Source organism: Cyclospora cayetanensis, unplaced genomic scaffold (genome assembly GCF_002999335.1).
Source record: "Cyclospora cayetanensis isolate NF1_C8 unplaced genomic scaffold, CcayRef3 CcayRef3_contig_6, whole genome shotgun sequence".
Taxonomy (NCBI): Eukaryota; Apicomplexa; class Conoidasida; order Eucoccidiorida; family Eimeriidae; genus Cyclospora; species Cyclospora cayetanensis.
The window spans coordinates 335331-362267 of NW_020312590.1; the positions used below are offsets into that span (position 1 = coordinate 335331).

The window sequence follows — 26937 nt, forward strand, 5'->3', positions numbered from 1 at the left end:
TGCTGGCTAGGACCCCTTCAGGAAAAAGGGGGCGCTGCAGGCAGCTAGAATCCGCATGATGGTCCCCGCATGAACATTGAATTGCCACATCGATTCGTTTGGCCCTTGGAAGGCCACACAGATGGGGGCGTGCGACGGGATTACATATGGCTGTTTACGACAGTTTGACACACGTTTGTTGCCCTAGGTAGGAAAGGCAACGGACAGATCCTCTTCACGAGTCTCCTGACTGTTGCCGCCAATCTCCTCTCCAGGTGGGCGACTGGATCAGCCCGTTCAACAAGCGATAACAGTCCGGCAATCGAGAATATGTAGTCTCCGCTGAACAGCATCATATCTCAGTATAAGGGTTTTGTCGTCAAGAGCTCTGCTGCTGCGGGAGCCTGTGGAGCGATGGCACAGCAATTCTGGGTTCCGCACCCCACCGAGGTGTGGGGGGTGGCGATAGAGGCCTCAGGCGGCAGCTACAAACTCTGGAAGGTTTTCGACTCAGCAACAGATCCAAACAACCTTACTTTTACTGTTGATCCAAAAAACAAATCCCGAATCAATCCGATCGTAGACCCTAAAGGACTTCAAGGCACGTTACACATCACTATCCGCAAGCGGAGTTTCAACAGAGCACCATGAAGAAAGGGGGAGTTGTTACGCCTTCTGCTTCCTGCCTGCAGTAAGGTAGTGCATCTAGAAATATTGAGTCTGTGGGGCTAAGACTACAGCCGTCGTAGGGCGGGTTGCAGGAAACTGTTGCGACTATATGCACTGGTTCAAAAAGTAGTTGTGGGTCTTGCAGGCAAAGAGAATATTTGCGACCTTTCGGACGTATCAGAAGCGTCTCTGCTGCAGACGCTTCGACAGCGGTATAAGGAGTGTCAGATATACACCAATGTTGGGCGCATCGTGCTGTCTCTGAATCCATTTGAATATCTCCCCCTCTATGGAGAGTCAATCATCTCTCAATACTTTCTCTCGGATGACCCGTACAGCCTGCAGCCACACGTCTATCAAGTGTCCGCTGCTGCTTTACAAAATCTAAGGGAGGAAGGGAAGCCCCAGGCAGCGCTAATAACAGGCGAATCAGGCACGTGCCCTAGGATGTTCTGACCATCTAAAGCTGCATATCCTATTCGGTCCAGCACCTGGCAGATCTACTGCTCATGTAGTGAGATGGCTGTGCTCTGGTCTCTAAATAAGCTTCTGCTCTTAGGGAGAAGCCCCCAGCCAAAAGTATGCCCCTTTGCTTTGACACTTTTTGCAGGAGCTGGGAAAACAGAGACCACAAAGCTCATTTTGCAGTTCCTGGCTGTTGCGGGAGGCAGTGAAGGAAGTGCTGGGGTAAACGCAGAGACCGGATCCATACAGCAAAGAGTCTTGGAGGCAAACCCTGTGCTAGAAGCTTTTGGAAATGCCAGCACCAGCAGAAACCCGAACAGCAGCAGATTTGGCAAATGGATCGAAGTCATTTTCAACGATAAATACAGCGTTGTTGGTTAGTATAAGAACTAGGAACAGAATGACTTCACGGGCCTTTGAACTACCATCAATCCTGTCTGCCTACACGCCTTTGCTGAGTCTCCGTTGTTCCTCATTATATTCATTTATGCTTTCTTTCAAAGTTTAAATCACAGTGTTGCAAAAAGAAAGGGATAGTCTGCCATTTCCAGTGCCCTCACAACCTTTGTGTAGCTGGTCGCGGTCTGCTTTTCTGTCAGGGGCCTCGGCACTGCGTCAGCCTAAGCTTTCAATTTTTTTTATCATTCTGCAGGTGCCCGCGTGACTTCGTACTTGTTGGAGGTACCCCGAGTAGTTGGTCACACTGAAGGCGAGAGGTGTTACCACGTGTTTTACCAGATCTTAGAAGGGCTGAAAGACAGTCTTAAGGGACTGCAAGGACAGTATCAGCTTGGAACAGACCCAACGGCGTTCAGCTATTTAGAGCCATATATTCCGAGCAAGACGAGTATGCATACAGTATATCAACAGCTATACTTTAGAGTGCATTGTTTTCCGTTTGCTATGTTAATTTTTCGATACTTGAATCATATACCGGTCCATTAAATGCTCTCTAGAGGCTTTTCTTCCCATATCACCGATATCGCACCTCCAGAAAATACCTATATTACATCACTTAGAGCCGTATTTTTTCCATTGTTCTCTTAGTTCCTCCCTTCGTGTATGCACTGAATCCTTTTTGCTGCCTTTATTTGAACAGTTAAGGACTCAGAAGCCTTAGAGGAGCTGAAGCACGCACTTCAAACTTTGGGGTTCAGCGCTTCGCAACAGAACAACCTCTTCTCCATCGTTGCCGCGATATTGCACCTAGGGAATGTGAAATTCATCGCACACGGGGTGTGGCTAGCAACGACAGTGCTCCAGGCGCCATTAGACGACTGGCTGGGGCTTTTACCTTAATGTGCACCTGGACTGCGTAGGCTGGGCTTAGGTTCACACCGAGATCGTTTTTTCTACACATTGTTTGAACTCGTGGCTGACTAAGTTGGATTTAAAAGTATGGTGCCTGCCTCATTATTCTTTATGCCTTGAGTAGTACTGCGACTTGGATTTGTGGCTAAGGATTCACAGCATTAGTGTTCCGTGTATTGCAGGCTGGCGGTGGAGAAGGCAGTGCGCCAGACCCAAGTACAAAAACTCACATATCGAGTTCATCTTCTCTTTTGGGCGTTTCAGAAGAGGTAATTTCTGTGAAGTAGGACCCACAAGACTCTCTAGCGATGCGAATTAAGAAAACATGCCAAGAAGGATCTGTGTTCTCGTCGCTTCGACGTGCAATTAGAAGCAACTAGCCTTTTTATCGGAACAGAGGCTTTGTGATATAGAATCAGCAACATTTTTCGTGAAGCAAAGGTAGCGTCTTGAGGTGGTTCCTTTCGAGTACTGCACTTCAATCTATAAAAACGGCTACATGCTTATTTGCAGGTGTTCATCCCCTGTTTTTTCTCATACTACATCAAATCTGTGGTTTTAAGACTACAGGCTCTGTGGTATGGTGCTTGTCGTGCTGTTACAGGGTCTGGTGAATCTCTTCATTTACCGCTCCCTGAAAACGGGAAATGAAGTAATAAGAATGGTGCTGAGTCCGGAGAAAGCTCAGGCTGCGCGCGATGGCATTGCCCAGCTTGTCTACAGCTGTCTTTTCTCGTGGCTTATTGCCAGAGTAAATGAAAGTCTGCAGCCAGCACAAGAAACGCTGGTGAGTCGCCTATGAGGTTGGCTAGGCTGAACGGGCACACCTCCTTCGAGTTCTGAGTTTTTAGTTAACTGCAAGAACGGATGAACAGGAAGTGGTAGATAACCGGAAAACACCCTTTGCAACACATTCTTGGGAGTTGGATGGATTAATAATATGACGAGCGGCGCAGACGCCTCACAAGTACAACATATCTCAAAGTCAGCAATAGTGGGCAGAGTCTTATGCATAAAGTTGCCTCAGGAACATTACTTTTTTCTACACGAGAAATGTGACTCTAAAAAGGCAAAAGATGAAACTTCTGATGAAAGAAAAAAATTCGTTATCGAACTTTTTCTCATGGCCAGTGATAATCCCTTTGCTCATTTATGGCCACATCTTACTTATTTTGTGAGCATGTTACGATTGGACTTGTGCTATCCTTCCTTGTTCCTTTACACATCAACATGCGCCTTACACAGAGCAACAAAGGGAACATTGTTGGCATTTTGGATATTGCGGGCTTCGAGAGCTTCAAAACGAACGGCTTCGAGCAGCTCTGTATAAATCTAAGCAACGAGAAATTGCAGCATCACTTCAACCAGGATATTTTCTTGAATGAAATGGAAGATTACCAGAAAGATGGGCTCAAGGACCTTAAAATTGATTTCGTTGACAATGAAGATATTCTCGACCTAATCGAAGGGAAAGGAGGTGGGGAAGGCACTTGGCTGCCTTGAAAGCCCACCGTACTTTTACTCTGTGAACTGCACATTATCAAAACTTTTCTTTCCTTGGGAAGCCTGACTTCCTTCTATGTTCGACTTTTGAAATTACATTATTCCGTTAAAGTTTTTACCAATTTTTATGCCTGTCTCAATTTTTAATTTCCTCTTATCCAATCCCTAAGTGCGGAGTCTTCTTATTCTCCACCTTATGCCTTTAGGAATTTTTGCGGTTTTGGACGAAGAGTTGTTTGTGCCCAAGGGTTCGGAGCAAGGATTCGTGGCGAAACTAGCAAAGAACCGGGCGAGCGACAAGCGCCTAATTCCCAGCAAGTAAACTTAAAAGCATCAGCAACCACCGATTGACACGTGCTCGGCAAAAACTGAGAATTTTGTGTTCGCTTGACTATGCAATATACCCTGAGTACATTTCTCCGAGCAGCAGGATTGCACTTAAGGGGTGCCGATGAAATAGTATTTCAGGAAGCCAAGCAGGTTCATAGTCGCTTATAGGCTAGTTTTATCAAAGCCATGCCTGAATCGATATTTTTACAAGCTAAAAGCTGTGAACACTTCAATTGTGTCTCGTTAGGGCTTCAGGAGCGCTAGCATTTAGTGTGAATCATTATGCTGGGACGGTAACGTACAACGCGGGGTGTTGGCTTCAAAAGAACCAGAGCGCGCTTCCTGCAGAAGCAGTACAGCTGCTGCAGGCTTCTTACAATGAGATAATGGCACAAGCTGTTGGACTTGTGAGTGCGAACAATGCAAGCCAAGCAGGTGGAAAGGGAAAGAGCAGAAGTACTGTAGGTATGCCATTATCAGGAAAGAAACATATACCTGAAAAATGTCTGCGTGAAGAATTACAGCACACGTAATCTGCATTCCTGGACTGGTGGGAGTGTTTTCTGCATCAGTTGTTCGTACAAGCGGTGTTCTAGGCCGTACTGAGCGAGAATTGTTGATTTCTCTCCTTTTGCTATGTGCGCTGTAGCTCTTGAATTCAAGCGCCAGCTAAAGGATTTGATGGGGCGCATTGAGACGACCACTACACATTACGTCAGATGCATAAAACCTAACAAGCAACACCTGCCCCTTAATGTTTGTTCAGAGGATATTCTCAACCAGCTTATTTGCTCAGGTGATCTATTGATATTTTTAAGTGTGAAAATATGTTCTATTTTACCGGTCGTTTCTTCCTCCATACTTTTTCTCCTTGATGCACCAATAGTTATTGCATCCTTTGAATATGACAGCAGAAATGCACAACAACGCTCTAGTATTCCACCCCTTGCAGTGCCCGCTCCACGCTTAACTTTTTATCTGCACCCAATATACATCGATGGTGCTTTTCACTGAGAGATTATGCTACTAGCGCGATACGTGGTAGCGAGGACTGACACTTCCCTGTCGTTACACAGTTTGCTCTGGCCCTGCGCCGATGCAACAATTGAGCTCTATGCGACTCATTATTGGCAGGGATGTCTGTTGTCCTGCATTCTATCAGGTGTCATGGAGGCGGTACGCATAAGAAAGGCGGGATTCGCGCTGCGGTTGCCACATTCGGAATTCGTCTCACGTTACGGAGTGCTGATGGGCAGGCAGGCAAAGACTCTTAAGAATATGCAGCCCAAGCAAGCTGCAGAGGCGCTGGTGAGCCATCGTAGGCATTCGTATCTCTTTTGCATGGTCAGGGTTCAGTTTGCTCTGCAGTTTGCACCAGAAACCCACACACGGTCAAATTAACCCAATTCATTTTTTGGCGGCCCGTCATCAGATAGTAGCAGGAAGCACACTGGTCTTTCTGCCTCGCTGTTTACGCTCAGCTTAACTACATCAAGAGCTCCATGGGGCTGACGAGCGACAGTTGTTTGGCTGGCAATTCAAAAGTTTTCTGCAAAGACACAGTGCAGGAGGCACTCGAGTCTAACCGGTGACAGCTCCTGTTTCTTGCACTCTTATAAAAAATTCGAAAAAATCAATTCCTTGTCTAGCTGTTTAATGTTTACACTTTTGAACGGACGGAAGTACCTACAGAATTCGTCGTTTTCAGCCAGTCACAGCTTATTAAAAGTAGCGACTTATTTACTTTCGGGGACCTTGGTGTTCTATGCTAGGCTTTTAATTTGGTATTTCAATGGGCATATTTGTGTTCACTCACGTGATCCTGTATGCTGCAGGCGAATTTGTTTGGCTTCTCCGGCCATTTTGATCCAATGTCATGTCAGAGGTTTCCTTGCGCGTCGACGGGTGGTGGCTGTGCTGAACCTCAGCCGGCAGTTGCGGCCATTTGGTGAGGCCCTTGGGATTGCCAAACAGCAGGGCGGGTCATTTCTGTCGCCTTCCGCTGTCTTCCCCGATGCACCCGATGCGCTACGGCTTAAACAGAAGTGAGGATAATGAAATGACCCAGCTTTGCAGCAAGCACCGTTGGTGGCAGGCTACGGATATTCCCCAACTGACCAGAAACTCGCATTGTGCTAAGCCGCTTTGTTTTCCCCATTCGATGTTCTTGTGTGGGTGCTTCTGCCCCTCTTTGGTTTTCCTGTTTGCTTTTTTCTCTAGATGTCGCTGCGTGGCCATGTATAGTTGCCTCTATGTTTTGGCTTTTACGGATTCCAAACTATGGGTTTGCCACAGAGCAGCCGAGCTTCTCTCTCTCGTGACACAATGTGAATCTCTTGGTTCGTCCTTGGAACCACCGGCATTAGCTACAGCCAAGCGGGCTTTGAACAAAATGACCGTCGAGGCATCCCTGACGCTGTGAGGCCCTCAGAGAAGACGATCAAAAGTCTTCGTTGTCATGCGCAGATTGCGAAACAGTCATGGGTCACACATGCGCATCAATATAAGCTTGATAGCTGTCTGTGCTGCTCCAGAGCTTATAAAGAAGCATCATGCCCGCGACTCTTACCCTTGGGTGCTTCGTCTTTTTCCCACAGAACACATCCCGACTGAGCAGCCAATGGTATTTGCGTTATTTGCTCTCCACATTCGTGTATTCGATAGCAGCACAGTTTCGTCGGGGCTCCTTATTGTTTGTTCGCGCTGCTTTTGGGCTCGGCTCGCAGGAAACTGGAATCGGAGCTCCAAAGCCTCGTAGAGGACACTAGCCCGCTGGGCGAGCTGCTCATTCAGACACAGGCCAAGGGCATCAATAACACAACTGTAGAATACGTGCGACGCCCAACTTGGTGTCCCTTATCTCCTTCTTGTCATGTTAAATCTTTTCTCAGTCATCCAAAACAATGCCCAGTCATGCGTGGAGACCGCCGCAGTTACCGTCCTTTTTTCACTGGCCATTTGCCTTCCAAGGACTGTTGCTGTTTATATTGTGCTTTTTTACTGTCTGTCCAAATTCTGCTGCAGGCGGAACAGGTCTTCAGCCGCATACAGGCTGAACAGGAGCTGCTGACCGCGCTGGCGCCCGCCATGGAGAGCCGCGACGTTGCATCATTGAGTCAGCTTGTATCTAAAGCGGAGCAGCTAAAGGTACGCACAAGCAGCAGTCTCATAGCGGTTCCTGTGTGAATATCCCCCCGTAGAACCCCTAGAGAGTTTTTGCCTTCTCACATTTCCTTTATTCTGCACTTTCTCCATTCTGCACCGTGTCTTCTCCCAAGCCTTACCCCACCAGTTTGTCAGCTAGCAAGCAGCTCAGTAAGTATCCACACTGGCACTCCTGCATCTTCAGAGATCTCTCCGCTTCCGCCATTGCTGCGTCAACTCTTTGTGCACAGAGCCAAGAGGCACTGCGCGTTAGCGGGCTTAGCGAGTTAGTAGACTGCGCAGTCCAGTTCCTTGCTGCACTCGCTTCAGACAGTGAGAAGGGCCGCGCCCCAAGCCTCTCGACAGTAGAAGTGGAGGCATTTTTGACTAAGATTAGCGATAAGCAAAAACTGCAAACAGCCCGAAGTGCGCAGAGAGAAATTTTGAAACAGGTAAAACCTCAAATATCAAGCCACAGCGGCGAGGAGTTACTGCCTTGTGGGACGCCTCCAACCACCCCAAGTAGAGTTCCTCTCAATTGTTATCCTAAACCAACGTAGACTTCTACTTACGCGACACACAGCTACATACCCAAGAGGAAGGCAGAGGGAGCAGAGGCATGCTGCTACTTCTTTCGTTTTTCCTCTCCTTTGACAGGCTTGGATGTTTGCTTCATTGTGTAAGCTGCTGTTTACTGCCATCAGACTGTGGAGAGCTGTGCCCCGTTGGACGCGCGAATACGAACTTCAAGGATGCGCTCACTGATGCAAGGTAGAGAGTCCGTCAGTGAAAAAGGTACGATTGTTGTGCCATGTATAAACTCGCTTTCACCTACTTATCTTCGACGCGGTTTTTACCTCTGTCTCTAGTTCTTGAGTTCACAAGGCTTACAAGATGTGCAGCCAAGACGTACGCGGTTTAGTCAGCTCCAAAGTGCCACATGAACTGCTTTCCTGATTCCGTTGCGCCTACTATCGCACCTGCATGAGTACTGTTCACACTTCTGTGCAGACAAGGCATCCAAGCCAGTTCGCGTTCGCCCTTGTTTTGAATCTTTAGCTACCTCCGAGTGGACGGAAAGCGAGAGCGAAGAGGAAACTGAGTATCTTCAATTCCTTTTAGGTACGCGAATCAATCATTTGTAACAAGACTCCTCGTCTTCCTGTATTTTGATGGTTCATTGAAGTTTAGCTGTATGCTTAATGCCTTGTCTGCACCTGACATCTAATACATGTTGTCTCTTACGCATTTCTTTCTGCCCATTCTTTCCACCTTGCTCACACTTGCACAAGGGGACAGACAAGCGGAAGCGGGAGTAACTGGACAAGAAGTTTGGCCACAGGCTGTTTACGCAAAAAAGTTCTTGGAGGAATTGACGCAGGCCTCGGCACAATGCGATGCGGAGGCACTACAATTTCTCTTATCCAGGTAAATAGCCGTACAGCAGTGATTCTTTGTAGGTGACGCCGTCGCCAACTGTTGCAGAGAAAAGAGGGAGGACAAGGAGGGCACCAGAGTCACTGTAGCATAAAAGATTTGCAAATAGGGGAAAGTCGTGCGGGTTGTGTACAGAAATCACAGCCACGGTGGAAAATTACCGGGGGTTACAGACCTTGTCCCTCAAAACATGCTGTTGCGCTGGACTCCCTCCATTGGGAGGAGAAGAAAGAGGCAGTAATTCCGGATCTGCTTCCTATTTACACTCCGTCTCCACTTTCCATGTGTGTTTGTGGTGTATCTGCAAAGAGCAAGCGAGGCTGGCATATCTCCTGGTCAACGAGAGGTGCTGATAGCTCACCAACAGTTAAGAAATTTCTCAGATCCCCAGTGGCTTGAGTGCGAGCTGAAGGAGTGTGTCATCCTTCTTTCATGGGGAACCATTTCCCGAGGCGACATCACCCGTTTAACCAACCTCATAGAGCTAGCAAAAACAACTCCAGGAGTTAAGCAGGAGGCTCTGTTGTCTGCTGAGGCAACGCAAAAAGCAGTCACAGAAAATGATATTGGGGGCGTCGTTCAGGATGAGGCCGCAGGATTCAACTCCATCGAAAACTACCCCGAGCTCAGTATCAACATGGAAATCAAAAAGGTCAAGGTAAGAAATCGTTCGATGCTTTCGATCATAAGTAGCAGCCAGTCTCGGGTGACACAACTCCAAGCAGGTAGAAGCACCCGGTCCCTTTCATTTTCCCACAGCCTCAAAGTTCAAGTTGCGTTTTTGATGTACACGATCCCGCAGGGTCAGGGGAAGCTAGAGCGTCTGCTACTCCAACGTGATGTTATACTATCATTTCAGACCGAGGGTCTTACTGAACCCTTGCTGCCCCTCCCATCGCCATTAGACAAGGAGGCCCTCTTGATATTTAAGAAGCTGCAGTGTCTAATGGGGGACAGGTTCTCAATCGGGCATAGTTACGGGGATGAAATTATAAGAACGGTCTTGGCCTGTGAAGAGCTCAAAGATGAGGTCTACGTTCAAGTTTTAAAACAGCTTAGGGGGAATACCAACAGCAAGAGCGTTCTAAAAGGATACAGCTTTCTTGCTACACTCTGCCGGGACTGCCCGCCCTCACTATCTCTTGAGCGCTATGTCCGACAAGCGCTGGAGGCGCATCTCGGTAGGCCTAGGTCTCCAGGATTGCTTTTTCCCTTGGACGAAGATAGTAGGTACACGCATCCAATACCAGCGGCCCCAGAGCATACACCCGCATACCAAAAGCAAGATTCAGAACTTCAAAAGTTTTGCGCTGACGGGCTGAGGGCATTAGAGGCGAATTCGAGCAGCGCCCGACTGCAGCAACCACCTCAGAAAAAGTACAGGAAATCCGTGTTCGAATTTCAGGTGAGGGCATTTGTTTGGTTCGCTAGCCCTCGTTTCCTGCCTGTTTCTCTTTTCCCGTCTTCCTTTCTGCATTCGTTGTGCGTCCATTTAATCTCTGAAGGGCTGTATCCCGAGCGCTTGCTTGTCCATCGTGCATTGGTTCCCATCAGCATTCGCAGCTTTGCATCCCATTAAAAATCACTTCTCGTTACCTCAAATTGCAGTTTTACACCCCTGAGGAATCTTCCCTATGTATGTAGTAACGACTTTGGTCTTCCAATTAACCTTTCAAGCAAGGGAATCGCCTTTGTCAGCTTCTCCATACTTACTTCCGTTCTCTCACGACGTTTCGCGGGTTGCTCCTCCCTGTGCCTTTTTAGGTGCTTCTGTCCGATGGATCAAGACGTCGCGTGCCGCTAGGCCTTCAGGCGAGCGCTGCAGCTCTGTGTTCGGCCACTGCCGCCATGTTGAACATCCATAATGCTGACGAATGGGTATGTCGTGTTTGGAATTATTGGTGAGGTTGTTGCTGTATTTTCGTGTATGTTGGTCTTGACCGAATACGATACGGGGGGCTGTAAACTGATGCATTTGTGGTGACGCGAAGTACAATGTTAATGGAGATTTGCATGTGGATCTAAATCCATAGGCGATCGAAGAGCTGGTGCCGTCATATCTTTTAAGGCCCCTCAAGAATGGAGGGAAAATTGGACCCTATTATAGACTTTTGCACCAAGAAGAACTTGTACTTCCTCTTATTGAAAGTGTAAACAGAGAGGTATGCGTTTCCTTAAGCACTTCTGAGTGCACTGCAGATTGCTGGGCTGTATATGTAACCGATTGGTGTCGCACCATATGTCGGCGTTGGCTGTATGACCTTCAGATCTCCTTGGTATTCCGCCGTCCATATCTCCGTTTGAGAGAGAACATCGCACCGCATCCCCTCCATAGCCGGTTGACCTGTTGTCAGGCCGTTGCTGATTTCCTCAACTACCCACTGGAAGAGCCTCCAGAAATTATCGCGGAGATTGCGTAAGTTCTATAGTTTTACTGGCCCACGATAAGGTTTTTGCTTCCACCGGTTGTATCCACGGTATATGCAAGTTAGCGTGCTAAAGAAGCGTTAACAAGATAATTTTCTGGGAAATGACGCTGCTGGTTGCCCTGCTGTGGGACAAAAATCCATTGACTAACTACAGGATCGATTTAGCGTGCACGTTTGAGCATAGCACATCCTAGCACGTCCTGAACAAAACAAGCAAAACCCCCACAAAAATTTCAGGACCTTTGCTTCCAAATGGGCTGGCGTCTCTGTAGGGCCAAGATTGGTTGGTGCCGTGCCTCCTCTCAGTTGCCAACAGGCCCACCAACAACATCACCAACCGCAGCGGCGACAGGAAGTAAATGGGTAAAATCTATCAAAGAAAACATACCCATCAGGCTGCAGCAACTGCTACCTCCACACCGCTGGGTTGCGCTGTACGAACAGCACGCGGCGGAGCTCGACCCAGACGAAAGCGAATTTCTAAGGATGAGCTCTCTCCTTTCTTCTCTCAAAAAGTTAAAGGCAGGAAAACACTACCTGCAACCCGGCACAGGAAGCACAACGGGGGCAAGCAGCAGGGAGGGAAGCATAAAGCAGAAGAATATGAAGCAGCTACCGTGTACACAGCAGTGTCCAGCACAGGAAATATCTGATGACTTTGATAGTGTTCCCTTTCTAACACATCTACAACAGAGCGAGAAGAGGCTAGATGGAAGCAAAGAGCGCTTCAAAACAGCAGCTTGCCGTGCGTGTGTCATTTTCAGGTATTTGGAGGCCCATTCTTTCTCTGCGATCCTTTAAAGCTGTCTCTGCAGCACTTGTTGTCCGTCCCCCGAGTTTTTAGTGAAATATCTGCGGTAGCTTTTGGATGCACAGAGGAAGATGGGCCATCAGCTGCTGACAATACCGAAGCAAGGCAAGAAGGCCTCGAGGCCTTGATAGATAACAGCCTGCACTGGGCATTCGTTGGGCAGCAACAAACATCCAAAGGGACTGCTACGTTAATTCCCAGACTCCTTTGCCCCTGCTCTAACAGAGCAAAAGCCAGACATAGACGGAGAACTAGAAGGGATAAGAAGAGGAATGGGTTGTATGGTGGGAAGACGAAAACAACCCCAATCGAGGGAATCTGTTGGCTCGGATTTGGGGAGGGGCAGATTGTGCTAGAAGCAGAAAGCGCATTTATTGAAGACGACGGCGATACTGGGCGAGTTACTCAGATGGATGGTCTCGCAAGAAGCATAAGGGGGAAAACCCTCTTTACAATGCCTGAAGAGGTAATAAGCAAGTGATATGGCGAATCTGCTGCTTTTAATTTGCCTGTAGAAACGAAATGGGGAGGCAGACCGAGGACATATGAGATATGTACATATGGAGTGCTCGGAATAATGAGTCAGAAAACATGCAAAAAATAAGATCTACTGCTTTGAGTGACATCTTTTTCCTACTTTCATCGGAAGATAACACCTGTTTCAATTTACGCGTGAATCGTAATGCCATGCGTCTCCAGCGTTGTTCAAATACGCATTATTCAATTTGAAGATTGGCCCGACGCATTTTTATGTGCATAAACTAGAAATAGTTTAAATGTCGCGATAATGTACGTTCATGGTTGGGCAGACGTACAGTCACGTGGAATGTTTAATTCCAATCGGCTCTCGGGGCTAACTGGGAAATTCACACCTAGTCCGTCTCTATCTGTGTGTGCGCGCTCGCTCGATTGTGTGTTTGGTTTCCTTTCCAGTTGACTGGCGCTTTTGCGTTGGATTCCGTCTCTTCTTCATTTGCTGATGTGCTAATTCTGATGCTAAGGACTGCAGCTCAGGGCCCCCGGCTCTGTGCATTCACCACTCAGGTGCGTCCGCCGTGGCCCTGACAAGATATACAATGATTTATGCCTATGTTTCCTCCCCTTGCAGGAGAATGCATGCATTTTGGTGAGTAGTTTCCTCGCAGCGCGAGCCAGATAAAGTGGATTGGCAGGTGCTTCGTTTTGCATGGGTCTCGTGCTATCGTGGGACCACGCCTCTGAAGGGCAGTTCATCTGAGGAAGTACACTTTGGAGCGGTTTTTGCGTGGCCGTTAATCTCAAGCCTGCCTCGCTTTTTGCAAATACATTTGAGATGCACTGTCTCTTTTTGTTTCTCTCTCAGGATGATGCACGCAACGTGCTACAGTACCTACGCACGCTATATCCTCGAATTGCTGCTCCTGCAGAACAGCTACTCCCTCCCACTTCCGCCCTCGCCCCTCCTACTCATTGAAAAAGCACAGTTCGCAAATCGCCTTGAAGATATACCCGTCTTTCGTTTTATCTCGTCTTCCTTTTGCACAAATCGTTTCATGGTCCGCACACAGCAAGAAGGAATACCCACAGTTAAATTGCTTAGCGTGGTCAGACAGATACCGTCTGTACGCTTCATGGCAACGCCCTTCGTAAAGCCGGTGGCGGGCGTAGGAGGCCACATGAAATCCCATAAAAGAGCACAGTAAATGAAGGGAGGCACAGCTCCCTTTATTGCCCCCAATCGGGAGACCCAACAAAAGAGGAGGGGCTTCACGCTAAGGCGTGGGCCCGTCGCGTAGCGTCAACACCCGCTGCACTGCAGCAACAACAGCGTTCATTGCTTGTGTTGAGAGTTCCATAAGGGATATAAGTTGGCTAGTATCTCTGTGATACTGGTTTTTCGTACTCTTCTGATTGCCTCACTATCCCTATGCCAGAAGCGGATTGAACCCCTCATGTACCGCTGGCCCAGAGTCCTCTGAAAAGGAAGGAAACGTGGATGAAGACAAGGACGGGCACGAGGGGGAGCTTTCAGTTGCAATCGATTCTAGAGCTGCAACGACAATCGAGAGACACAGCAGTAATTAGGCAGCTGCAGTTTTGTTACCCCCACAGATCACCCGCTACGAGAACACTTCCTCAGCATTTACAATCTCGATCAGGTTTTGATGCAGCTTTCTTCCCTCAAACCAACAGGAACACGAAGAGCAGAACACCCCATCTCTTCAAAATCACACCTACCCTCCAGTCCATATCCTTCTTCGAAAGGCTCTGGCTCTGATTCGTCGATACCGTCTGCCTTCGCAATGCGCCTGGCCCGGCCCCTACACCAGGCGGCCTCCCGCTGCTTGCGTGCGAGCTGAGCCGCAGCGAAGCTCGCATCCAACCGACTCAATTCTGCAACGCGTTCTCTGCGCAGAGAACACATCATAAAAAAAACCGCCCTAATACCGCCACAGCAGCATTGGAAATTATACGCATCGAGTGTGTGGTCTGCAGTGCCAAGAATCGCCCCTGGATCAAGAGAACTCCTGCCCTCTCCGCAAGGGTCCACATGCATCATGCTAATATATATGTTCTATTGTGTGCGTGCCTCTTTTTGGCAATTCTTTGTTGCTTCCGGCCCCCCGAACTTTGCATGCGAACAGGCAGGACCGCAGTGAGCGCTTCTGTCCAGTCTTTATTCCTTGAGAAAACGACCAGGGCCTCTAGAACTGAATTGATGTTCAACACCACGCGCGATTTCCCTGGCAAGAAGGTCTGACGCGCAAACGCCGACACACACACACATACACACACACACCATCAAACACCCATCGCGGATCTCACAGTTGCAACAATGCCTAAGCGGAGCACCCGAAGGCCCCCTAGCCACCGGAAAGGGGTCGATTCAGAAGAGCCCAACGTTCTGGATTGCAGTCTGCACACACCTTGAAAGGGAGCCGTCTGCAAGTTAGGCCATGCTCCACTGCCTGGGATAAACTCAGACCCTACAGCAACCAACAGGCAGTAACACTACGCATTCTCCAGCAGAGCAGCACTTCATGCGCCCGCAGTCACTACCGCTAGCTCTAACGACGGATGGGGAGCGGTCAAGCGAGCTGCGGGAAAAGCGAAACGAACTTTGGTGACAGTTCGATCAACAAGCCCGCCAATAACAAAGGTCTTGGACGAATCCACATCCAGCAGCTCCTACACAGCCAAACCACCAGCCCTGGCCTTTTGCATGCGTAACACATATGCCTGCACCTTTGGTGCGGCAAACGACAGATCCGCAACTGCCGCTATTTAGGGGGGGCGGGGGCCTAGCATGCACCCTCTACGGACGGCAGCACACACCTCCTCAGCATCCGGCGACAGTACAACGATTTCTTTTGGATTAAAGCACTGCCAGTAAGGCTCCTCGTGCCGATGTACCTTCACACACCACCCAACACACGTATACACATACATCCATTCACACACACCCCAAGCCCTCATTGCGTATTCATCTACCTCTCGCCAAGGCTGTTCTGTTCGCGCCCTGTCGGCCTTTGGGCGAAGCTACGCAATACAGCTCTACGGAAAAACCTCATCGCGGCAACAACAGCAGCACCAGCTGGAGCAGCCACTGCGCAGATTTACGAACCAGCCAAGAAGCTCCAGAGAAGAGCTGCTCGCACGCAACTCGGCACCGGCTGCCCTCGGCGAAGGACGCCAGGTGTATCTGCACCTGCAGCAGAAAAGCAGCAACAAACTCGAGCTCAGCACGCCTACACGCGAGGTGCTGCTGCATGGACTTGTGCAAGGAAGAAGAAAGGCGCCTGAAATTCCAGCCCGACCTTAACATCCGTCGACTTCTTCACAAAGTGGTAGCTCAAGAATAACTGCTTCGCGAGACTTCGTATTTCCTGCAGCAAAAGTATCTCGAATACTCGCGAAGCAACTCGGCAACGGACTTCTCACCGTACAAATTTGCTGAAGGGCCCCCATTCCTGTATGAGCAGCAGCAACACCTATCGCAGCATGCATGCAGAAGCAGCCACTACGCACCTTGTCTTGCATGTTTTCATCGAAAGAGCAGTTGAAACACACGCGAATGCCTTCGCGCATGCATTCCTCCAGATGTGCCTAAACAAACACAGACAACAAAAAACCATACCACCGAACTTCAAGAGCAGCAGCACGGCCGCAATCATAAAACTGCACACGCGCACTCACTCCATTCCTCTTGACACGGCACAAAATATACAAAGCCAAGTTTCACGATCTGCGAACTACGGGTCTAAGACTCACCAAATGTGCCTTTCTCTGCTCCTGCAACTGGTCTTTGTGGGCTTTCATAGCGGCCGTCTTCTCTTCTGCGGAGAAACAACACCCATCAACTGCTGCACAGTTTCTCGAGCCCCAGCGCTGCTCTCTGTGTCTTGCAGCTGCCCTGCCCAAGGTGCTTCCGAGCTGGCGCAAGCGGGGGGAGGGCTGCAAGGCAGCTTAAGAGACCGCTAGCCTGTTTACACCGACTCCACAGGAGGAAAATCTTCAAGCGCGTCCTGTGAGGCGAGCTTATGACTACCTCAAGGAGGATTTACACGAGTCAGGCACTTACCAGAAGTGTGCAAACCTTCAAAGAGTTCTGCTTTCTTCTTCCGTCTTCTTTCCCGCCTCTCTTCTGGTCGTTTTTGCCTCTTCTTCTGACGGTAGCTTTCCCTGGACAGGAGCTTCTTCTGCGAGCGTGGAAGACGGTCTTGACTCGGCTGCTGCTGTGGCCTCTCTTCGTCTTCCTCTGGGTGCTCCTCGTGTGCTTGCTGTGCCTGGCAGCTGCTGGGAAGGGCCTCTTCTTTGCCGAGGACGGCGGAGCCAGCCGCTCCCGCTGAAGCTACAAATTCTTCCTGGGGTCTATGCACGCCCCATTCCACGCCTCCAGCGCTGCTGCTGCCGCAGCCGTGTCTTGCTGCTGCTGCTGCAGATGCAGCTGCTGCTGCAGCCGAATCTGCTGCTGCAGCTGCTCCTGCATCTGCTGCTGGGCAGGCGACGCAGCATACCACAGTTGCTGCTGCTGCTGTTGCTGCTGCTGCAGCAGGGGGTGATAGCAGGGCGTCTGCATCATCGGATCGATGTAGGCTCCGCTCGCTGCAGTCGGCCATATGTTGTTGCCGTGTAGCAGCAGGAGCTGTTGCTGCTGCTGCTGCTGCGCAGCCGCCACCTCCCACATGGAGCTCTGCAGCTGCATCGCTGCGGCAGCCTGCTGCGGCATGTGGGCCCCCGTGGCTGCCACTGCGGCTGCCACTGCAGCAGCCGCTGTGTTCTCCTGCTGCTGCAGCAGCAGCTGCTGCTGCTGCGGCTGCTGCGGGGTGGGGGGCCAAGACATGAGCGGCTGCTTCGCTGACGCAGGCGCAGGCGTGGGGGCCGTTTTGGGGGCTGCCGGCTGTTCCGGGGGGGGCGGCGGAGGCGGGGGGGGGGCCCCCATGCGGGGCCCCCCAGGAGTGGGGAGGAGAGGGGGCAGCGACCCCGGGGGCGCCGGGGCAGAGGGGGCCCCCGCCCGTGGCATCACGGGGGGCGGCGGGGGGGCGCTCGGAGGCGCTGGCGGGGGGGGCCTCGGGGGCCCCATGAAGTGTTTGGGGGCGGGGCCCATGAGGGAGGGCTTCTTGGAGGCTACCTGCGCTGCTATGGAGGGAGGGAGGGGCCTCCCTCGGCTGCGGGGACTGGGGGGCGCCTGGGGGGGGCCCCCCGTCTCCGCACTGCCGCTCAGAGCTGTGGGGTGAACCGGCAGAGCCCTCGGACGCTCCAGGAGAGGCGGCAGGGAGGTGTCGCCCTTGCTCTTGCCTGGGTGTTGCGGAGCTTGCGGCTGCTGCTGCTGCTGCTGCTGCTGCTGCGCTAATGCGTAAGGATGCAGCAGCGGCCCCGACGGGAGCGGCAAGAGCGGCGGAAGATCCGAGGGGCTGTGTGGAGTCGTCCGCGTGGCTCCCTTGCCTTCCTGTGGTTTCTGGTACTCTGCCTGAGCCGATGCACTCTGACAAGTGGCCATCTTCTTCAGCGGAGGGGCCCCCTCCTCTGGGGAGGGGCCCAGGGAGGCCCCCGATTTGTGCGTCGCTTTCGGGGGGGGGCGGGGGGCCCCCGAGGTGGCAGCTGAGGAGGCCCCCAGCTGCGCCTCCCGCCCTCCTTCCTGGCAGGCCTGTTGCCATTCGGCCCTCTCCTCGTCGGCTGCGTCTTCGCAGGAGGGGCCCCCAACAGGAAAGAGAGGATCTAGAGGGGGGTTATCGCTTAGTAACTCGGAGGTGAGGGAGAGAGGCAGCATTGGATCTTCTTGAGGCTCTCAAGACATTCCCTGGCCTTGTCTTTCCGACCCTTGAATAATCCCCGGATGTTGAAAAAACACCACGCAGAGGGAGTCAGCAACAGCGGGGTGTGAAAAGCCGTAACAACAGGCACAGTCGACGAGACGCTACTCGGCTCACGGTTCAGGCTCTCCGTGAAGTTCTGCGCCCTTGCAACCCGAGTGCTGTCTGGTTATGGTATTGCGAGGCTTGCCCGCTGGAGGTTCCGAGCAGCTGCCGCAGTTTTATAGGTGTGGCGCAGGAAGCACAGGGATGCAAGCGCCTCAATCGGGGAGCGAGTCGCCCCCCTACAAGAAACGAATGGTAGGATGGAGGAAATATAGGCAGTGCGAGCCTGGCGGCGCGAAACAAACGCGCCCAAGAGAATTCCCACCCGAAACTCGCGGCACAACTCCGGCGGAGTTCAGGGTATCAGCTTGTCACTAAAGTAACAGCACTGTCAGAATTAGGAGTCGAAGTTTTCTTTTTTAGCCGGCCAGGCGCGATGGGCTGCTATTACCCTCTGCTGCGCATTGGGGCTGGGAGCTCACCGACGGCCCCACCCCGCAGCGCATGCAGCGGAAAATGATGCTGTGGGCTGCAGTTGAAGATGTGGAAGGCAAAATCTGTGACATTTGTGGGCCAACCGCATGTAGAAGACCGCAGCAGACGACGCGTTGGGTGTCCGTACACCTGGGCCCCGGGCCGCTGCACAGTAGGGTTGGAGGAAGAGGATACAATTCAGGGTGAAGTCGGTTGCTTAGGTCAGGACGTGCGATAAAATGGTCAGTTTAAAAAAGAAGCAGCACGTTCAACCCGTGGCGAAGTCTCCCAACAATGAGGCCGAAGGGCAGCACAAGCAGGGGAAGCGGTCCCTCCCTGGGAACCCAGCCGCAACACCAGCGAATTCTCGGCCGAAGAAGAAGCATAAATCGGGCGCCTCGACAGCAGCGGCTCGTGTTGCTACCGGCACCGTAAGCGAGCTGGCAACATCGGCCACTCCGCGTTCTCCCTCCTCAGCCGCTCTCCCCGCAGCACCGACTTGTGCTTCTTCGGGTGCAGCTGGTCGTATTCAAATAGGAGGCGGCTTCGTGGATTGCGCAGGCCTCGATAAGGCGCTTAGGGCGCTGTGTCGCCATGTACAAAAACGCCATAACCAAGATCAAAGCACCGATCTGCTAGCGGGTGGCTTTGGCCCCACCGTCTGCCTGATGTTTTCCCTCCAAAATATCCCCGAAAGGCAAAAGCTTATTCCACACCTCATGTAAGAATCTGGGGTCAAGGGCATGCGGTTCGCGCTCAAGGTTGGAAACCTTAAGTTTTAAGGCTTACGTGTGTGCTTGTGGTACTGCCTGTTCAGCGAGTTGCCGCACAGCCCGCTTGATCAGGGCTCAGAAGCCTGCCTGATCGTTCGCGATCCGCAGCGCAAGTGGAAGGATGTGGTGGCTTCATCAGCATCTTTGTCAAGCTCTATCACAAAAGTGATTTCTTGTAAAAAGCTCCCCAAGAAGTACCCGCAGTTCCAGGATAAGAGGGCCCTAGCTGCGGCTTTCGACTTGTTTCTGGTGGATACCTCCGTGAAGGAGAAGGCGTATAACGCACTGGGGAAGGCTTTTCACAGCGCCAACAGGTTAGGCTTGTTTTGGGCGGATAGGGGGCCTTTTAGCGCAGGCTGTCGCTTCTGTGGTTGGTTCTGTCTTGCGCGCGTCACCTAAGAGAGATACGCCTCCTCTTGTGTCGTGAACTACAGAGTGCAGCAAGTATTGTGCGTGTTTATATGTTGGGACGCTTATTCCGTGCCTCTTTAGCCTCCCCGTCCGTGCCCCCAGTTCTAGAGCCAGCATGCCGCAGTACAGTGTAGTCTTATGAGCGCAACACGCGTTGTCACTGCTTCCGCTGTTTCCATGGCCAGTTGCCTCTTTGCCTCAAGGTGTTACAAGTCTCCAGCTGCAGCAGTCTTTGCCTTTTTGCTTGCATCTCTGTCTGCAGGTTACCCCTTCCGATTCGTGTGGGAGTTAGCACGCTAGAGAGAGAAGTGGAAAAGGCTCTGCGTTGTACCTCCTTGGTCCTAAGAAGGGGCCCCTCTGTGGCCGTGCGCATTGGTCGGGCCCTGGGCTCCCCTGAGCATTTGTATGCTAATGCTATTGCTACCATAAATGGAGTTTCGTCATTTTTCAAGGAAAATCACAAGTGGAAGAATACGATTACCACCATTCACGTTCAAGCCACCGACAGTCCCGCCCTTCCGGTGTACATTCATCCGAAGTACAAGGAGGCAGCAGAGTTCTACAGAACCAACAAGCCCCCAAGTTTGGACGCAACGGAAAAGGGAAAGGAGGGGAAGAACGACGAGACGAAGAAAAAGGGAACACCTGACGCAGGGAATGCCATCACCGATTGCCGGAAGATCAAACGGGGGAAAAACGCTAAGCCGAATGAGCGAAAGGATAAGGAAAGCAAGAAACCAAAGAAACATGCACTTACGGAAAAAGCGGGAAAACAAAAAAATTGATTTGTGCTTTGTGAACTAACATCCAACTTGGAAAACATTTGGGGGCTATCAATTTCTTAGTGTCATACAGACTTTGTTTGTTGCCTTGTGAACTGAGGAGGGACATTTAGCAGCAGCTTTACGGGTAGGCGCATAGGAAGAAGGAAGAAAGGGGTAGAGAGGCCTATAGGTGGAGGGTGCAAATACATCCATACACATGCGTGCATATTTCGATACACACATACAAAGGTACTTATTTAGATACACATGCAAGTACATATCTCATATACATACTTCAGTAAGCACATACGTACATACACACATACATGCTCACATACACATATACATACATACAAATCTAAACAGAGAAGACATGCCTTGGCGCCTTGCAAGGTTCTACGTGTGGCGCCCCCCAGAGTGAATGCTCATTAAATCCTCTCAGTGTTGCTGCTATAGTTCGACTTCGATGAACGCTCCCTGCATAGGGTTTTTGTGAGAAGTACTTCATGCAGTGGATGCGAAAGGCGAATATCAGTTGTTGAAAGTGACAACGCGGCGCGTACGCGTGCTCGAATGTTGAGACAGAAAGCATAAAGAATGCGCTTTTGGATGGCTTTCCGTCGTAAAGCAATGAAAAGTGCACAAATAGATTAACTGCTGTGATTTCCGGTTTTTATGGGGGGAACTGCGAAGGCCAGATCTGATGGTCCCTTGTCAGGTGGTCAGTGACTGGTCCATCATCGCGCTAGGAGGGGCTGGTCATTTGGCTCCACCCAAGTTGGGAATGTTCCGCCGGATCATCTCCGAAATTGCGATGTTAATACCCCCACAACAAAGTTTTCGCTCACTTTTACTATTGGCATTACAGCGCAAAGCTGTCACACACTCAATTGTCGCCTTGTCGGGCCTAGCACTGCTCCGCCTCAGTCTGCCCTAATCCTTTCTTCACCATCCATTGTCTTTGTCCTTTCACTTCCAACGATGGCTGCTAACACGCAGCGTACACCGGCTTCCAGGACCGAGGTGACGAGGGCTCAGCATAAGGGTGAGAAAAGGTCACAGGCAGACACAGTTGCGACTGATGAGATGCTTTTCAGAGGGGAAAACGGCTGTAGAACGCAAGACTGTAAACACAACACCTACTTACAATCCAAATGCAACAGAGATCGCTCGCAGCCTGCCGGATTTCCGCAAGTCTTATGTCTATTGCGTACATCCCTCCCCTGTCAATCCTTAGGTTAAACGGCGAATTCATTCCGCTTACCCGCATTGTTCTTTTTCGCTCAGTCCTCGACGGCTTCTCCTTTCTCGAGCTTCATACCGACCTCAATCCATCAGAAGAGAAGCTCCGGCGTCACATTAGAAGCATCTGCGAAGCGCAGATCCGCCCCTTCGCCGCTCGCATTTGGGATGCGGCTATTTTTGATCGTCGAGTACTTGGTGCATGCAAAGATATGGGGCCGGCGGGCCTGCAGATCAAAGGATTTGGTGAGTCACATCGGAGCCATCGAGGAGGCCACTTTTCGCTCTTGCACTACTTCGCTGCAGGGGAGGCTGGGTAGGGCCGCCCTCATGGGGAAACAAACACGTTGGTCTCGATTAAAGCTTCGAGTATGCGTTGCTTGCTCAGGATGCGCTGGTCTAAGCAACGTAGAAGCGTGTCTTTGTGTAATGGAAATGGCACGGGTTGACGCCTCTCTGGCAACTTTCGCCGTTGTGCATTCCGGCCTCGCGATGAAAGCGATTGCTGTGGCGGGGACTGAAGAGCAAAAGCGTTTCTGGCTGCCTCAGGCACGACCCTTTCGATCATTGGGCGCACTGTGCTCCCTCCTAGTGTCTGGTTTCCCTGGGGTCCTCGTGCTCTTTCTTCTTTCTCATTCCTACCCTTTTTCGTGCTTCCATGTAACGCGTGCGTTTTCAGTACCCATTCAAACTGCTTTGCCGCGGTACGGTCGGGAGCTCTGCTTCTGTCCCCGCTGGTGTGTTTTGCTGCAGATGGCTCGGTGGGATAAGATCGGCTGCTTCTGCCTAACGGAGGCGGAGCATGGAAGCGATGCTGCCGGCCTCGAGACTACTGCTAAACGGACCAAGGGGGGATTCTTGCTAAATGGAAACAAGCGATGGATCGGCAATGCTACGATTTGCGACGTTGCGGTAGTGTGGGCCAGAGAAGTGGAATCGGGAAAAGTAGAGGGCTTTCTTGTGGTATGTGGAATATGCTACGGAGGGAGGTGTGGCGTGCACGATGTGCGTGTTGTCCCCTGGCTGCATTAGAGCAGTACATGACTGTGGCACACATGACTGTCTCTTTACTGCGTCGAGCTCGCTGATTATCACTGCGATTTGCAGGAACGACACTTCCCAGGGTTCAAGGCTGAGGCTATTAAGGAGAAAGCTTCTCTGCGGGGAGTAGAGAATGCAGATATTTGGTTCAGCGACTGTTTTGTTCCAGATTCCCATAAAATGAAACCCGGAGGATTTTCAGGCAACACGAAACTGGTTCTTGAATCATCAAGAGCATTGGTTGCAGCGGCATGCTCCGGCTTGCTCATCGGTTAGACTCTCCGTCACAGGAGCTCTCTTTCCTCTAAATCCTGCTGCCCCTTCATAGATGATTCCTCTTTGCAAAAGACTTTGAAACACTCCCGCTTTGCGCATTCCTCTTGCGTCCTCAGGAGCTTATGACTCGGCTTTGGAGTACTGCAGCGCTAGGCAGCAGTTCGGCCGGCCCTTGACGGGTTTCCAGTTGGTACAGGAACGGCTCCTGAGGGCTCTGGGTCTTGCACATGTACAGTTTTTACCCCTGAAAGCATCACGTGATGAGCGCTTTAGGCAGCTTTCTCTTGCTCCCCGTAAAACAACAGCTGAATGCATGGAAACTGTGTGCACGAGAGGAGGTGCATGTAGCAGAAGGGGAGGCGAAGGAATCGGTGTCTAGCGTGTGGGACTGCATGCTCAGGGATGCTGCACGATGTCCATACAGCTGGCTCGACGAATGGATACGGGCAGAACCTCGATGCCCTTGATAGCTTTGGTGAAGGCAACGACTTCGCGACTGGCGCGAGAGGGCGCGCAGCTCTGCAGAGAAGTGATGGGTGGCAACGGTATCGTGCTGCATAACGGGGTGGCAAAGGCCCTGGCGGACGTAGAGGTAGGGGGAAAGGAAGGAACCAGAGAGCGCGGGGAAGCTCATTTCTTGGAAACTCAGCACCTCTTAAAATGACCATTATTTTCATAGCAGAAAGCTTGTGCTACCAGACATAGTGAAGGGGTAAGGTTGGATTTGCTATGCCACGGATTGCAGATTCCGTCGGTTGGTCTGATTTTGTTTGCTTCGAATCCACCAGGCGATGTACACCTACGAGGGCACGTACGACATCAACATGCTCATCGCCGCACGTGCTGCAACTGGCATAAACGCCATTACTTAAGCCTACAAATAAGCTTAGCTGGCCGTCTAGCCATCTAGGTAGTCAAGTGGATAATTGGCTAGCTGATAGGTCAGCCAAAACGTGCTGATGCCTCCACAGCCCCAAATTCCAAACTGTATATCAGATCCTCCGAAACTTTCGTACTGAATGATCTTGGCGAGAACTACAGCTTAATTACTCTGTCGCGTATGTGTAACCAGCTCTCTTTCTTGTGGTTGTTGAGCGCAAAGAAGCTGGGCTGCAGTGAACTTGGTTAGCTACAGCTGCTGAATAGCAACCCCTCTTTCGGTATCTACAATCCTTTTTTGACAGATTTTTTGTTTTACTTGCTAGCCAGTTCGCAGGGGATCACTTTTCTTTTAGGTTTAAGGGAAAGTGCTTTGAAATCATCGAGGTGCTGCTGCTTCTGGGGCTTTGCACTGTTAGAACCACGTCGCGTGATTAAGCAGATGAGTTGCACAGCACCAGCAATCCGTTTGGCAGAAAACAAAGATCCGGTATACGGAGTCCCAAAAGTATAGTGAAAGATAGACTGACTATCTAGAGCCAGTTTTCAGAGAGTAAACGTATACATTGGAGTTGCAGATGGCGCAGTGCATCTGTGCCGTACGAGCAGATTAGTTGTTCCCAAATGAGGCCCTCGTGTTCGCCGGAGGAATGGTTCATGGGATGATGTTGCTGCTCCCACTACATGAGATCTGTAGGATAGCTGTATTTGCAATCTCGGAAAAATGTAGTGTGACGGGAGGGACTTGCCTACAAGTTCTGGCTCAGGGTAGCCAAGGAGAAAGAAAGCCTTTGTGAACAAAGCCATCTCAGTGCCTAGGGAGAGGCACCTCAGCACTTTGCACAAGTGCTCCAAGGGAGAGTACTCGGCATGCAACTGACTAAAGCTGAGTTGGAAGTTCGCAAACGTGCGAAACACGGGCTATAGTTAAAGTTCCCAGCGGGGTTCCCGCATGCAATACCGCTGAAACCAGCAAAAATGGCTTTTTCAGAGCGTTCAAGAATATCGCTTCCTTCGATCCGTGGAGGTGAAAGCAAATATGCAGCCCGGAGCATTGCTAACCAGGGGAGATCGCCGAAGGGCTTTTGTTTAGTAGGGTCTGCTGCAAATTTAGAAGGAAGCACGCGAAACTGAATATGCTTTATCGATTCCGATCGGCTATAGCTCTATCTTCAAATCGCTGTTGCTACAAGCGAAAGGCGTCAAGTGTACGGCGTAAGGAGCCAGGTCTGGTGGTTCCGCGGAGCTGTCAAAATCCCAAAAGGCTGTTTTTTGCTAGAGCTAAAACCTGCGTAATCTCTACACAAAGTATTTACAAAATCACCTCCTGAGGAATAATCGGTGCTGTTCTCCTTTTCTCATTGATTTGCCGCTCTTGGACCACCGAGACTGGAGCCCTAGAGGGAGGCCAGAGGGCCCCAGTGGTGGTGAGTCGCTGCTTGCCATAGTAGCTGCGCATCATTTCATGTTTTTGTGGTTGTATTCTGTTTATAACACATTATCTTGTCGATCCCACTCCACAATAGCCAGTTTCTGCTCATTTCCCTCCAGGATGCCCGGCACTGACGTATTCTTGAATGTGTACAAAATAAATGGCTCTCCTGATTGGTGTGCCCCCTGCGGCCTCTACCACACAAGTGAGCCTCAAGCTCCCTCTCTCTCCTATATCAAGGCTTCTTCTACGGGTTCTGTGCGCACTCCCACTACCCGTCCCCCCGCCTCTCAGTTGTGGCTGGTCTGACTGTGGTCGCCGGTCCTCCTGGGGGAGTTGCTGTCAGCAGAACCCGCTGAAGCTCACTTTCGTACTTAGGGCACTACTCTTTCTGCTGATATATAGCGTTACCGATTGCCAGAGTCCCCCTTCCTACTCTCTGCATGACTGGCCGTTCTAGTTCTTTTCTCCCGTGGCCACGTACGCGTCTTACACAGCAGACCACCAGCGCCAAACATGCGTGCCCCTTCCACCATCACCATTCCTAACAGGTTCTCTTATTATGAACCTTTGATATCTCTCCGAGCTTCTCGTTCCCTGTTCGCACTGTTGGGTATGCTCTGATTTTGATTTCAGGTGTGCAGATTGGGGAGCTGGAGTATAGTTTTGGGGAAGGCGTTGGCGTCACTTATTCCACCCACAACCCACGGGTTGATGGCGTCCACGGATTCCTAGATGGAACATATGAATACAGCCTCCACATGGGTGTCAGTACACTGTCCGCTTTAGAGCTCTCCAATGTCATCTCCACTCTTCAACGGGTCTTCCAAGGCAATAAGTATGATCTCATCAACAGAAATTGCAACCACTTCAGCGACACCCTTCTTAAGGCCGTTGTAAACAAGGGGATTCCCAGCTACATCAACAGGGCGAGCCGATACGGAAACTGGCTCAGGTATGATGATGCAATGGGTGCCCTGTTGTTCACCTCTCACCGTTTGTCTTCCGTTTTTGCAAACTAGCCGCTCTCATTCTTGCCATTTCTGTATGCTGTTTGTCCCCATTTTCGTGAACTCTAATCTCCGAGGGCCTTACAGCCGCATCTCTTAATCCCTTGCTTGCAGCGCCCCTTCACCGGCCTGCGGGTGTCGTATGCGAACCACGTAAAAATGAAGCCCTTCTCGATGCGAGTTTTCAATAATCCTTCTCCCCCCTAGGGTTTTGCTGTC

At 50.9% G+C, this 26937-nt stretch overlaps 4 protein-coding genes across 4 annotated transcripts; 3 read left to right on the plus strand and 1 right to left on the minus strand.

Annotated features, from left to right (window-relative positions):
• Positions 1-393: 393 nt before the first annotated feature.
• LOC34622708 (myosin-8) lies at positions 394-12559 on the plus strand. Its single transcript, XM_026335137.1, has 25 exons — positions 394-580; positions 794-1081; positions 1259-1489; positions 1766-1960; positions 2213-2349; positions 2607-2693; positions 3029-3218; positions 3680-3901; positions 4134-4245; positions 4505-4722; positions 5420-5585; positions 5756-5845; positions 6093-6302; positions 6553-6675; positions 6984-7089; positions 7282-7380; positions 7653-7928; positions 8427-8523; positions 8694-8829; positions 9148-9496; positions 9641-10243; positions 10603-10716; positions 11106-11254; positions 11540-11746; positions 12031-12559. Exons 1-25 carry the CDS (start codon positions 394-396, stop codon positions 12557-12559), a joined length of 5121 nt encoding a protein of 1706 aa, XP_026190922.1.
• Positions 12560-14921: 2362 nt separating this feature from the next.
• On the minus strand, positions 14922-18328 carry LOC34622707 (homeobox protein engrailed-1). Its single transcript, XM_026335138.1, has 9 exons — positions 18206-18328; positions 17417-18082; positions 16640-17225; positions 16330-16394; positions 16087-16164; positions 15683-15766; positions 15394-15471; positions 15178-15246; positions 14922-15026 (listed from the first exon to the last, which is right to left on the minus strand). The coding sequence occupies exons 1-9, from the start codon at positions 18326-18328 to the stop codon at positions 14922-14924; spliced, it is 1854 nt and encodes a 617-aa protein (XP_026190923.1).
• An 801-nt stretch (positions 18329-19129) lies between these two features.
• LOC34620915 (putative ribosome biogenesis protein C8F11.04) lies at positions 19130-20859 on the plus strand. Its single transcript, XM_026335139.1, has 3 exons — positions 19130-19611; positions 19708-19977; positions 20337-20859. The coding sequence occupies exons 1-3, from the start codon at positions 19130-19132 to the stop codon at positions 20857-20859; spliced, it is 1275 nt and encodes a 424-aa protein (XP_026190924.1).
• A 960-nt stretch (positions 20860-21819) lies between these two features.
• On the plus strand, positions 21820-26730 carry LOC34620916 (acyl-coenzyme A oxidase 4, peroxisomal). The gene is given in 10 exon segments (XM_026335140.1): positions 21820-22006; positions 22126-22326; positions 22469-22629; positions 22834-23043; positions 23188-23392; positions 23514-23626; positions 23798-23989; positions 24186-24257; positions 25347-25373; positions 26260-26730. Coding segments are annotated over 10 exon segments (1839 nt in total).
• Positions 26731-26937: the final 207 nt, after the last annotated feature.

Excerpts from the sequence above, each read along its gene's own strand:
- LOC34622708 (XM_026335137.1), top strand. The coding sequence starts at position 394 with ATGGCACAGCAATTCTGGGTTCCGCACCCCACCGAGGTGTGGGGGGTG. Across the intron at positions 6,303-6,552 it reads GCGCTACGGCTTAAACAGAA|AGCAGCCGAGCTTCTCTCTC; the intron begins GTGAGGATAATG and ends GGTTTGCCACAG. Across the intron at positions 8,524-8,693 it reads GTATCTTCAATTCCTTTTAG|GGGACAGACAAGCGGAAGCG; the intron begins GTACGCGAATCA and ends CACTTGCACAAG.
- LOC34620915 (XM_026335139.1), top strand. The coding sequence starts at position 19,130 with ATGGTCAGTTTAAAAAAGAAGCAGCACGTTCAACCCGTGGCGAAGTCT. Across the intron at positions 19,612-19,707 it reads AAGCTTATTCCACACCTCAT|CGAGTTGCCGCACAGCCCGC; the intron begins GTAAGAATCTGG and ends CTGCCTGTTCAG. Across the intron at positions 19,978-20,336 it reads GCTTTTCACAGCGCCAACAG|GTTACCCCTTCCGATTCGTG; the intron begins GTTAGGCTTGTT and ends CTCTGTCTGCAG.
- LOC34622707 (XM_026335138.1), bottom strand. The coding sequence starts at position 18,328 with ATGCTGCCTCTCTCCCTCACCTCCGAGTTACTAAGCGATAACCCCCCT. Across the intron at positions 18,083-18,205 it reads AGAGGGCCGAATGGCAACAG|GAGGGGGCCCCTCCGCTGAA; the intron begins GCCTGCCAGGAA and ends CCCTCCCCAGAG. Across the intron at positions 15,247-15,393 it reads TGTCGCCGGATGCTGAGGAG|GAGCTGCTGGATGTGGATTC; the intron begins GTGTGTGCTGCC and ends TTGGCTGTGTAG.